This window comes from Poecilia reticulata, linkage group LG12 (genome assembly GCF_000633615.1).
Source record: "Poecilia reticulata strain Guanapo linkage group LG12, Guppy_female_1.0+MT, whole genome shotgun sequence".
In the NCBI taxonomy this organism is placed as follows: domain Eukaryota; kingdom Metazoa; phylum Chordata; class Actinopteri; order Cyprinodontiformes; family Poeciliidae; genus Poecilia; species Poecilia reticulata.
The window spans coordinates 14,587,623-14,599,644 of NC_024342.1; the positions used below are offsets into that span (position 1 = coordinate 14,587,623).

At 40.5% G+C, this 12,022-nt stretch overlaps 1 protein-coding gene across 2 annotated transcripts in view; it reads right to left on the reverse strand.

The window, feature by feature from the left end:
- Positions 1-514: 514 nt before the first annotated feature.
- Positions 515-12,022, reverse strand: part of rabgap1 (RAB GTPase activating protein 1) — a 76,117-nt gene continuing 64,609 nt past the window's right edge. For both annotated transcript variants that reach the window (XM_008424027.2, XM_008424026.2), the window contains 3 exons: positions 9,022-9,093; positions 5,599-5,799; positions 515-3,763 (listed from right to left, as the gene is read on the reverse strand). In XM_008424027.2, the coding sequence (XP_008422249.1) occupies positions 3,641-3,763; positions 5,599-5,799; positions 9,022-9,093 (396 nt within the window). In that variant the 3' untranslated portion in view covers positions 515-3,640. The remainder of the gene's footprint in view (positions 3,764-5,598; positions 5,800-9,021; positions 9,094-12,022) is intronic.

Genomic DNA, 12,022 nt, shown 5'->3' on the forward strand with positions numbered 1-12,022 from the left:
AAAGAAATAACTGCTTGACTTTAAACTCTACCTCTTCAAAGTAGCAGTTAAATTTTTATTACTTTACAAAATGGCACCTCCATCCATCCATTTTCTTTACACCCTTGTCCCTCAGTAGGGTCAGGGAAGGGGTGCTGGTGCCCATCTCCAGCTAACGTTCTGGGTGAGACGCGGGGTCACCCTGGACGGGTCGCCAGTCCGTCACAGGGCAACAGAGACACTCAGGACACACAACCATGCACACACACACTCACTCACACCTAGAGGCAATTTGGAGAGGCCAGTTAACCTGACAGTCATGTTTTTGGACTGTGGGAGGAAACCACAGTACCTGGAGAAAACCCACGCATGCACAGGGAGAACATGCAAACTCCATGCAGAAAGACCGGGGCCGGGAATCGAAATCAGAACCTTCTTGCTGCCAGGCAACAGCTCTACCAACTGCGCCACTGTGCAGCCCCCAAAATGGCACCTGTTGAGCAAAAATCAAAAATAAAGAATGAGTCAGGTTTCCTTGTGTTCATATCTTTATATTTAAATTCATGGAGTATACACAATGCAGTCTACTCTATTACAATTTCCACACGTTGATAATGTTGGTTGACGGAGCTATGTTTTGGCGTTTAGTTATCCAAACAGCAGTGCGACTGAGAAGCTTGGAGCAAAAAGGGGGGAAAAAATACAAAAAAAGAACAAAAAACATACAGAAATACAATAAAAACTTTGTAGATTCAACTGTATCACAGCAGCAGGTAGGTGAGTACAGGTAGGCAACATTAGTTATAAAGTAGAAAAACCATAAACAACAAAAATTCAATAGTGATGCTTTTAATGTTTATTTACAGCCCAGTGCCTTAAGGTGGACGCTCCTCTACGTCTTTTCTTCTTCTAATATCACAACCGGATTCCAGCTGATCGGACTTCACTTTTCAAGTCCAGACGCAGGTTACAGAAACGGTTCGTTCCAGTCAGGCTAAGAAAAAAACGTTCAGTCTCAGCAGGATTTGAAACCGGATTATCATTGAGCCTCCGCTCCCAAGTCAACGAAGTATTAAATCACACACAGAGGCTCCTTCTGGCCCCTTTATGCCCCGTGGACAAATATAGAGCTTTTTGACCTGAACTCTGGCCTCTCCTGACCCGGCTCTGCTGCCCTGCACCTGGCGGTGCGATTCCCCCTCGCGCTGCGGCTACACCTCTGCTTGCTGACGGGTGTCTCACATTCACAGCAGTCTGTGGTCAGAATAACATCTTCAGAGCTTAAATATTTTTAGCAACTTGTAACATTCGCTGTGAGACTCATTTATTTGAGGATGTCTTGGAAGAATTTTGCTCCACTGAAGCTAATAAAAACGATTCCTTTTAATATTCTTCCTGTTGAAATATATGAAATATAGGTTGCAGCTGTTTGTAGGCTCTTCGTGATGACGGTTGAATGAGAAAAAAAAAGTTCTTAGTTGTTAAAGGTGCCAAATTATTTGCTTGAGTTTTATTCGATCGGTATTGCTGCTGCTTTGCTAGTTTTGGTGACTTCAATGCTTTCTCTACCCAGCAGCTCTTGCAGATGTGAACCATCTACATCTTAAATAATTGAGACATTTGCAACGTATTTGTTCAGTTCAATAGACAATTGGGTCGACTGATGGGCTTATATCTTAACTCTATGAATTACATGCATTTATGGAGCCGGTCAGAATTATCCAGACATGGATTGGCAAGACTTTTCTACTAGGCAAGGCCCTTAAGAATCTATCGTGTTTTTTTGTTTTGTTTTCTCGAGTAGAATGATAATACCACAAACAAAACTTGTAACGTTAAAAATTGGGTCCAGAAGTTTGAATTTGATTTTCCAAATATCCCTTATGTTATAGAGAGACAACCACCTTCCAGAATAATTCTGGACTGTTTGACCGATCTTCTTGGCTCAGTAGAGCTAAGGAAAAATGTTCTTTGAAGCAAGACAAAGATTGAGCTATTTAACCAAAGTTACAGGAAGATTTTTCTCTTAAAGCTAAGAACTCTCCATTAAATGTCAAACATGGTAGTGGCAGCATTAATGCCAAATCTCTTCTACAACTTGTGAAGTGGAAAAAGTAGGGCTGCTTCCCAAAATTGTAGGTGAAAAACCCACCAATTTAATAAACTAGATCAACTTTGCCAAGAAGAGTTGCAAAATGCTCAGAATTATGCCAAAGACTTTATTGGTTGATATAAAAACGTGTTGGGACATTAAAGCTATTATTGGGGGTTTATATATGTACGTATTTAAGCATGCATGTATAATTTTGATCTTGTGTGGATGAGATAAACTCCACATTTATTGCAAAACTGTGCACCCACTTCTTGTTTTAAAGTTATTAGCTCACCAAAAAAAAACTTGGTTCTAATGCATCATTAAAAACCCAAAATCTGTTAAAAAATGAATGTCTACAATCAGCAAATGTAACATTCTGTTAACTTCTATGTAAAGCATTTAACAAGACCAAAAACCTCTGATCATTCCATGTTGGACAGGTTGAAATGGGATTAATGGTGAGTTCAAAGGCCATAGGAATTTTAAATTTGTCCACTCTGACTACTGGAATTTTAATTACTCAGTAAACCATTTGAGTATTAAAATTAATTATTTGTTTGATTTTGAGCTTTTGTTTTTTTTTTCCCCAAGGTTTCTTCATAGTGGAAGATCCAAACCAAACAAACCGTAAGTGTGTAATTTAATTCGTGGAGATTCAAGCTGCAGTCGCTTCTCACAACAACTCCATTTAGTTTCCATAAATTACATATTTATACCCACTTCTGTTATCAACCTTCAGATCAAGGCCTTGTCAGCAAACTTCTCTTCACCAGTTTTTCTGTACACATTTGAACATGAAAGGACACGAGACAACCTGACACGCATGCACACACTCATAACTTTAGTGCTTTTCTTTCCGCTGTCCTTCCACAAACACTCAAACAGTTCACACACACACACGCGCGCTAATTATTCATGCTTTCAAACCTTTTTTTCTCCCCAGTCTCACAGTCATATAAACAAATACACATTACAGTCAGACGCTACATTAGCAAATACGCCAACAAAAAGAACTGTTCAACAAAAATGAGAAAAAGCTCAGTCCTGGAAAGGCGTCTATTAGCGCTCGTACCTAAAACAAACCCAAACAAAAGAGGAAAATATACAGGGACTTGTTTTTGTGCCAGTAGTTTAGAAGAAAGGGAGCGCAAAGATACAGTCCTGATGTCATTGCTTCCCCCACTGTGGAGTTTTTCATTTCAGCAGTACGCAGACGATCCTCAATGAAGCATCTCTCCTCCTGTGACTGGTGGAAGTGCGTGGTCTCTGTCAGGGAGGGGGGAGGGAGGGGACGGTTATCGCTGCACTGCTCGCATGGATGTTAAAAGGTTTCGATTGGGAGAGTTACTTCAGGAAATAAAAAGAACATCATTGATATGAGGAAACAAGTAACACAGTCAGTCACAGAGGAGATCCTCAGCTTTTTTTAACGGTTAATGTTAACGTTATATGGCCGTGTGCGTTACGTTCTTGGGGGCTGGAGGGGGGGGCTGAAGGTAGCGGGACGAGTCGCACCGAGCTCCAGACGCGGTCTTGTTAAAACGGGACGGATGGCAGGTTGTTGGGTTAAGTGGTCTCTTTGCCCTGGGTGCCGGTGACCGTCTTGATGGAGCTGAGTGTTCGGTTGAACCAGGTCTTTTTGGCCGCCTGAACCTCGTTGAGAGCCAGACCCAGATGGTGCTCCAGGTCCTGTTCGGAAAGGAAAAGGATACATGACGTAACAAAGGGCTTCTTTGCTAAAACGGCACAGTGAAAACACAAACTCTAACAAAGTATTTTTGGTCTAGGAAACATGTTAGTATCCTTGAAATAAGACAAAACTAACCAGCAAGTAACTTTTCAGCAAGAAACAGGAACATGTTTTGAGTAAATAATTCTTTAATATTGACAGTAGGAGCTTGGCGTTTACATTAAAACTACATTTTATTTTTAAGCTTGGCTTGGAAGGTTCAACAAAGGATATTGGCAGCAGAATTATGGACAGATTGAAGTTTATAGGAGATTTTTTGGTAAACCATCGAAAAAATGATTGCAGTTATAGAGACCAGATGTGACAGTCCTGGGTTTGCATTTGCCTTGAAATGATAAGTGGGGTGTAAAGTATTTGGATCTAACCTGCTATGGCATAAAAATCACAGATGGCTAAATAGTGCAGCTGTCATCTCTATTTATGCAACGCAGACATGCAAAATGTGTTCAGTTAAGAGTTTGTAAGAATGTTTTTCTGACTGAGAAAAGCTCTCCAAGATTTCCAGAATTCCCCCACAGCATTCTGGGGGATGTAGGCAGAGTAAAGATTTTAGCTGCTCAAGTTGTCTCACTCTTTGGTTACCTAGCAACAATTTCTCTTTTGGGGGACAGGGGGGATAACTTGTGGTTACCTAGTCAGTTGAGTAACTTGTGCGTTAGCAATTAAAGGTTTTGCCTCATAGCTGCTTAAAAATAAACGACAGCTCGTGGAGTGAAAAGAGTGGATAAAACTGTCACGACACTAGTTTCACAGATATTTTAAAAAAAATCAATAATTATAAATATTGACTGTTATGAAAAGCTTATATGATGATACACCGTTCAGACAATACAACCTCCAGCCACAACTTAAAGATTTTTATTTGTTAAAAAAGAAAAAGAAAAAAGAAAACCGTGCATCATTTTCATTCCTCCTTATGGTTTTGTACTACTTTCTGTCAATCTTCCACATAAGATCCCATCAAATACTGAAAAACCTTCCCTTTTACAGTGATGAGCTTCTTGTCTTCTTCTTCAGACCTAACATCTTTTAAAACCCAAAGTTTCAAACGGATCGACTGAAAGTTAAACTGATTGTGCCCTAAAACCAAGAAGGGTCAAACTAATAATTTGACGCTGATTCATGTATAAAACTTCACGCTCTAACCATTTTTCAGCCTCTAAAGCTCCGTCAGATGCTGGCGATCACATTATTGTCTTCATTTCCTTAAATCAGATCCACATTTTCTTCTTCCTTTAATCGTATCTGTTTAATAGAAAGCTCTCCTCCTTGATTTAACAACCTTCTCCTGCGCCGGGCTGATAAAGGCACACAGAACGGGATCGTGGCCTTTTAACTGATTGCTACGCGGTTGACACACAGAGGCAGATAAAGGCAGGTAGCTCAGATATAAGGAAATGAATATGCAGTAACAACCCTGATATAAGAGGTAATTAAGCACCATCCACATGTCAAAGCCAGCTGTAACCTCCTAATAGAATCATCCTGAACGTCTTATTAAAAGCTATCAAAACGCGTCTTGCTGCCAGGAAAGACGACTGTCATCCAAACTGTGACACATCTGTTTAAATACTGGCTTCAGTGGCAATTAGAGGAGTCGTGCTGGTGGGATTCAGAGCTGGAGATTTAATTTGAGCTGGGGCAACCAAACTTGTTTGGAGACGGTGTAAGAAAATAGCACAAATACCACCGGTAAGTCGTTTTTTTTTATTGCTCTGTGACCACATGTGTACAGCCAGTTATAGTTGGGCCCACGCTGTGTGTGCTGCCGTACCTGGATTTTACACTCGGCCTCCACCAGCTGCAGCTTGGTCTGGGCCAGCTCCAGCTCCATCTCCCTCAGCTGGTTCTTCAGACCCTCCTTCTCCTCGTCGGTCTCCTCCGTCCCGTCGCCGGGCGCCGTGGTTACCGCAGCCCGCACACGACCCTCTTTGTTGAAAAGACTGCTGCACTTCTCGCAGCCTTCAACCTTGGACTGCGTGGTGGGGGGGTGGTGGAGCATTTTAGAGGTCAGAGAGAAATAAAATAAAACTGTCAAGAGGGTGGAAATAACTCTGGCTATTTTCAATTTCTGTGTTTACATTCAAATGCAGAGCTCAACATTAAGTGTGTGCCACAACATTTGCGTCTCTGAGCTAAGTGAGTCCTTCAGAAATGAGAATTTCATTTCAACATTGCAGCTTTAAACTTGGTTTGATATGATTAAAATGCAGAGTAATTATAGATAAGCCCTAATGAAGCAGCGGAGCGTTAGGCTGGGATTGCTCCTCTAGTATCAGTGGCAAGCTTTGTTAGGGGTCTTATTACAAATTCTCATTAATGTACACTTATATATTATTAACTGAACTAAATCGCTTAAAACTGAAATTTAAATCCAGTTATAAAGCTCAAATCACAAGATTTGTCATTTGTCTACTAACTTTTAGTATTAAAGTATCGTTAGCGTAGAATACCGTTTTAAAAATTGCAAAATATTTAATTATGCATTTGTGGTAGATTCAGTTTGTCAGAATAAACAGATGAACAAAAGGAAGGATTGGCAGATGGAGGGTTGGAAAATGACGGATGATAGTCAAATGGATGATCAGACGCAGAGAGAAATGGACAGATGGGTTTTGACAAAATACAGCAAAATAATACCTAATTTATACTGTGTGATTTTCTAGGTTTTTCCAGCTTCCAAAGCTCCCTAATTGGGATTTTATGTATTTGTTGCATCAGTAGAAACCAGGCATACCTGTTCAATTGCTTATTAGCACAAACTGTGAATTAGACAAACGCAAAGCATCTGATTACCTGAGCATCGTAATCAGAAAAAGAGGCACTTAAGAGACTTCACACTAAGAGAGGCCAGTCATCGTATCATTTATTGTGAATTGTGAACATTTTCTTGTAAGAGTTTTGATTTATCGTCGTGATAAATTCTGAAATTTGCACCTTATCACTTTTATCGTAATCACAATTTTAAGTCCCTTTAACCCAGTCTTTGCAATAAAAACAAATCCAGGATAAAATTCACACAGACTCTTCTTGTGTCTTCTTCCAGTTTAATAATGCACAATGTCACTAAAGCTCAGTCCTCCATGTGGGCGACTGACAAAAATAACAAGTTTGTGTCCAAAAGATGTCTGACAAATGTTTGCAGGACTTTTTTGATTCTATGCACTTATGGATGCAAACCGTAGGTGTACCTAATAAAGTGACAGGTTAGGACGTATACAAATGAAAAAAACAAAATTAAAGGATGAAAAAAAAAACCACGTTGTCCTTGGTGATATAAACTTTTTTCAGGAGATGTCAGGCAGCCTTCGCAGAGCTTTCTGCCAATATGGCCGTCCTCCCAGTGACGGTTTGAGCTAAAAGTCAGAGAGCCGTGTGTGCGAGTGCTGGAAGTCAGGTGTCTGGCTACGGCTGCTTGGCCAAATTCCACATTCTTTCCGAAAAAGCTTTGATTTCACCGCCAGGGAACACAAAGCGATGGCAGCACACATCCCCGCATACCTGCCAAGTCAAGAGTGAAAGAGAAAAACGGTTGTGTCCCCTTTCAGCTTCTTCGGGTTTACTCAGACGAAGGAGCTTGATACTGTCACTCTTTCAGGGGGTGAGGGAGCCAAATAAACTCCGGCAGGCCTGCTCCTGAATTCAGAAATATTTTCTGAGGCAAACATCTGACTGTGTAAATACTTAAAAGGCTTCCGGATCTCTAAGGCGACTTACGCACTGAGCTCAATAAACTTCTGTGTTCTCTGGGTCTTAACTGTGTCAGGAATCATCAGTAGAGTTGCACCCAGTAAGCACACATTTCAACATAGCTGTCCATTGTTGGTGGTCTGTAGTTAATCTGATCATTCAGAAAGAAGCAACAGAAATGTATTCTCATCTTGTGGACTAATTATGCGAAAACTCAAACCTACAGTCTTGTACCGCCACAGCAGTTATTCAATGTGGTGTGTTTTTGTCGTAAATCCACACAAAGCAGACAACCTGGCACAGACGCAACTTCAAATTGTATGTTTAGGCACTTGGTGATTAGCAATCAGTTTCAAAGACACCATTTGTACAAATTTCTTTTGTTCCATCAATGAAAAAATGACAGGCATATAAAGGGAGAGGAATTAGTCTGAAAGTTGGCAGATCTTTGCACAGTGTGTTCTTAAAAAACTGAAGGAAAAGAGATTTCAACTACAGGAAAAATAAAGACGCAATGGATATAAAACTAAATTATATCTGATCTAAAGTAGATGAATGTTATCTGGGTGTTATATCTTGGGAAAAAAACAGTAAAGACCTGGAAAAGGAGCTGAGGGATGAGTCATCCTTTTAGCTGACGATCTACTTTTTGCTCAGTTTTAGGCAAATAGCTTTTGGGAATCACCCAAGTTTTTCTAACAAGGGAGGAAAGGGCACAATGTAGAAACAAACAAGGAAAGAAAGGAAGGCAATACATGATAAAGAAAGGAATAAAGCGCTCAAGTAGAACATAATAAAGGCAATAAAGAAAGACGAGGGAAAGAGGAAAGGAACAGAGGCAGGACATATGCAAGGAAGGAGGGGAGGACAGAATTAAGAAATGAAAGAAGGAAGTAAATAAGTTAGGAAGGAGGAACACGAAGAAAGGAAGGAAAGAGGGGTGGAAGACATGAGTAATGAGAAAGGACAAAATGAAGAAACAATGGGTGAAGAAAAGGGAGGCACAAACGATGCACTAAGATGGAAGGACATAAAAGAGGGGGGAGAGAATGAAGAACAAGAGGAAGGAGAGAAAGAAAGATCCGATCCAAGACGATAAGGTAGGAGATACAATCTGGAAATACAAATATTTTTCATACTTTTTGGAAAAAAAAACCCAATTCCACAATTTTCTGAACCGTGTTGGACGCCTGACCATAATACTTTTATTTTGTTTACGACGTGAAAGTATTTTTTTAGTGGATATTTTGTTACATTTAGACACAACGGAGGTTTACCCTTGAAAGACTCACCAATCGGAATTATGTTGGAAAAGGCCTGGTAGAAAAACCACACTGAACATCAGTAAAAGAAAACAGCGTCAAAGTCCAACAGTGGTCTTAAGAGCAGCTGCTTAAGACCACTTATGTATATTTAAGAAAAACTCTTAATGCAGAAGAAGACCAACCAAGCATGTGCTCAATGTTTTGTTTTTTTTTATATATAAATATATACATATAAAACTCACTCTGATTTTCTCCAGTTCTCCTCGAGTGGCCGTCTGTTGTTTCTCCAGCCGTTCGCTGAGCTGAGAGCAGATCTATAGGAAACACAAACAGCTCAGTTAAACCGACAGTGTTTGTTCTGGTCAAGCTGTTTCTGCTGTCTGAATAAGTTAGTCGAATTTCTCATGTCTTATCTTTAGCGGACCACCGCTTCCTGCAAAACCAGGCACAGAGCTGAAAGATCTGTCCAAACTAAGGTGATGTATTACGACGGCGGACCTTTTTGTTGTAGCAACGACAGAATATTATCAAGAACTACCTCAGCGTGCTATCCTTTTCCACTGATACTGCAAGGGAGTGTTGTACCTTCAAAATTCCTGTGCCAATAAAAGTTTAAAACAACTATATCATCTGCATGTTTCACAAATCGTTTCTTTGCCTGGTTACTATAATAGTCACTGGGCCACAAAATATAGCGGAAAAAAACAACAACTGACATTTTAAATAAACAACAACTCTACACTGTACTGTAGAGTTAGTTACCAAGAGCTAAAGAGCCAAATGTATTATTTTATTACAAATAATGGCATATAATGTACAGTAGTTCAACTAAAAATTAGAGTGAATAAGTACGCATACAGGGCTGCACAGTGGCGCAGTTGGTAGAGCTGTTGCCTTGCAGCAAGAAGGTTCTGGGTTCGATTCCCGGCCCCGGTCTTTCTGCATGGAGTTTGCATGTTCTCCCTGTGCATGCATGGGTTTTCTCCGGGTACTCCAGTTTCCTCCCACAGTCCAAAAATAATGTCTGTCACATTAATTGGTCTGTCTAAATTGCCCCTAGGTGTGTGTGTGTGGGTGCATGGTTGTGTGTCCTGTGTGTCTCTGTGTTGCCCTGTGACAGACTGGCGACCTGTCCAGGGTGACCCCGCCTCTCGCCTGAAACGTTAGCTGGAGATAGGCACCAGCAACCTTCCCGACCCCACTGAGGGACAAGGGTGAAAGAAAATGGATGGATGGATGGAGTACGCATACAACGCAGTTATCCCACCAGGCTAAGAAGTAGCAAACCGTAGATTCCAGTTACAGTGAGGTGAGTTTTGTGTTTCTTATGTGCCGATTTGTTACTAAACAAAATTTCCAGATGATGACTTGCAGATTATTTCTTTGAGTACCATCTTGTGTTTGTCTTTTTTTTTTATATTTATCTCTGTTTGTCTCTTAGCTATATAGCCTATGAAGTCTCTCCTTTGAGGTTCAGGTAACTTTATTAGGTCAACAGATTCCGGTTTACCAGCAAGTCTGATTTGCAGCATGTTGACCTGTGAGTTAGCAGGTTGCACTTTACGCCTGAGACTTTTTATTAGTCTCTCCATATTCCAGATTTCTGCACTTTTTGCAGGTCCTCAATCTCTCTAACCTGCTTTCAATCGCTCCTCATCATTTGAACGGTTATCCTCCCTTCAGCTCAAATCCGGATCATTTTATCTTTGGGTTTTTTCATCCCTGGATGAGGAGATCAGGCTTGCGTCGTACTTTCCTTTGTTTTCCCCATACCGCTCCTGTTCAAAGCTGTTTTTTTTGGTGCTTTAGATGTTTTCTATAATTAGTGGATGGGCAGAGAGGGACATGTCGAGGAGAACAATGTGCTCTGATGGGATTAAAGCCGGTGTGGAACGGGGTACTTGTCAGTCTAAAGGCACGGACTGTGGTGGCTGTACCATCTGCGACCAAGCTGTCCAGGATTATTTCACTCATTAAAATTCTGGATGAACAGGGTAGTATGCTTTATTTTTATCATGTGATGGATATATTTTGTTCCGCAGCTGCGTCACACCAACATTAGATTTGTTTTGCTCGTCTTATATGTGCAGCTAAACTTATTCTTCTTTGAGGAACTTTGTTTACTTTTCACCTTGCTCTCTTCCATATAATTGATCTCACACATGAAGCTCCTTTTCATGAAGTTAAGCATCTATGAAGCATGTATAGCTTTATAGTACAGATAGTGGGAGAACACGCTAGCTAGCTGTAGGTTGAGTTACAGTTTTTTCTGTCAAAATGTAATGTTTTTCCATAGGTAGGAAGGATGGAGGGACAAAATGAAAGGAAAGGTGAAAGAATGGATGGATGAATGAATGAATGCACAGGTGAATGGATGAATAGATGCACAAATAGATTAAGCTTTTAGAAAGTAAAGGGAATATATACTGGAAATACAAATATTTTAATTTTAAGCATGGTATTCTCTCATTGTTTATCTTTTCTCTCTCTGTCAAGAACTGTAAAACACTTCTAGACTTTTAAAAACTGTGTACAAAACCCTGCTTATCTTATGATTGATGTTACACATAAAGGTTATAACTACCAGCAGATAAAATACCTGATCAGAAAATGTAACCATCCTTCAGACAAGGCTGTGTCCTCTTTTAAAAACTATGAGAATGAAATTAAATGTAATGTTAACAGAATCCTGGGCACATACAGCAGTACCTGGACTCCCTGACTCCTCTCCCATATAAGAGCTTACAATGAACCACTTGATGCTGTTTTTAGCTCCACCAATACGAGACTTTTTTTTTCAGTCCTCTTGTGCTGGAGGGCCAATTAGCACACAAAGCTGTTTTGGCTCCAATCCTACAAAAAAAAAAAAAAAAAAAAAAAACCTGGCATCTACAGGCAGCGAACAAGGAAAGTACTATTTGAAGAATAATTTGAGTTATCTGGGTTGGAAAACAATGCAGGTTATTTTAGGACATTCCTCAACTTGTCAATCCCGGCAGACTGAAGCCTGCTGTCTTCCTTCTCTCTCTCCTTCTGCTCTCTCTTCATTTTCTCTCTCCTCCATCTCTCAACCCCTTTTCCTTCCTGTCATAAAGCAGACTATTTTTGACAAGGCCCCATTTTCACAGTTGGCTCTGCTCAGCACAGCCTCCAATCTGAGCCTGCTTTCATACACTCCACACACACACACGCACGCACGCACGCACGCACGCACGCACGCACGCACACACACACACACACACA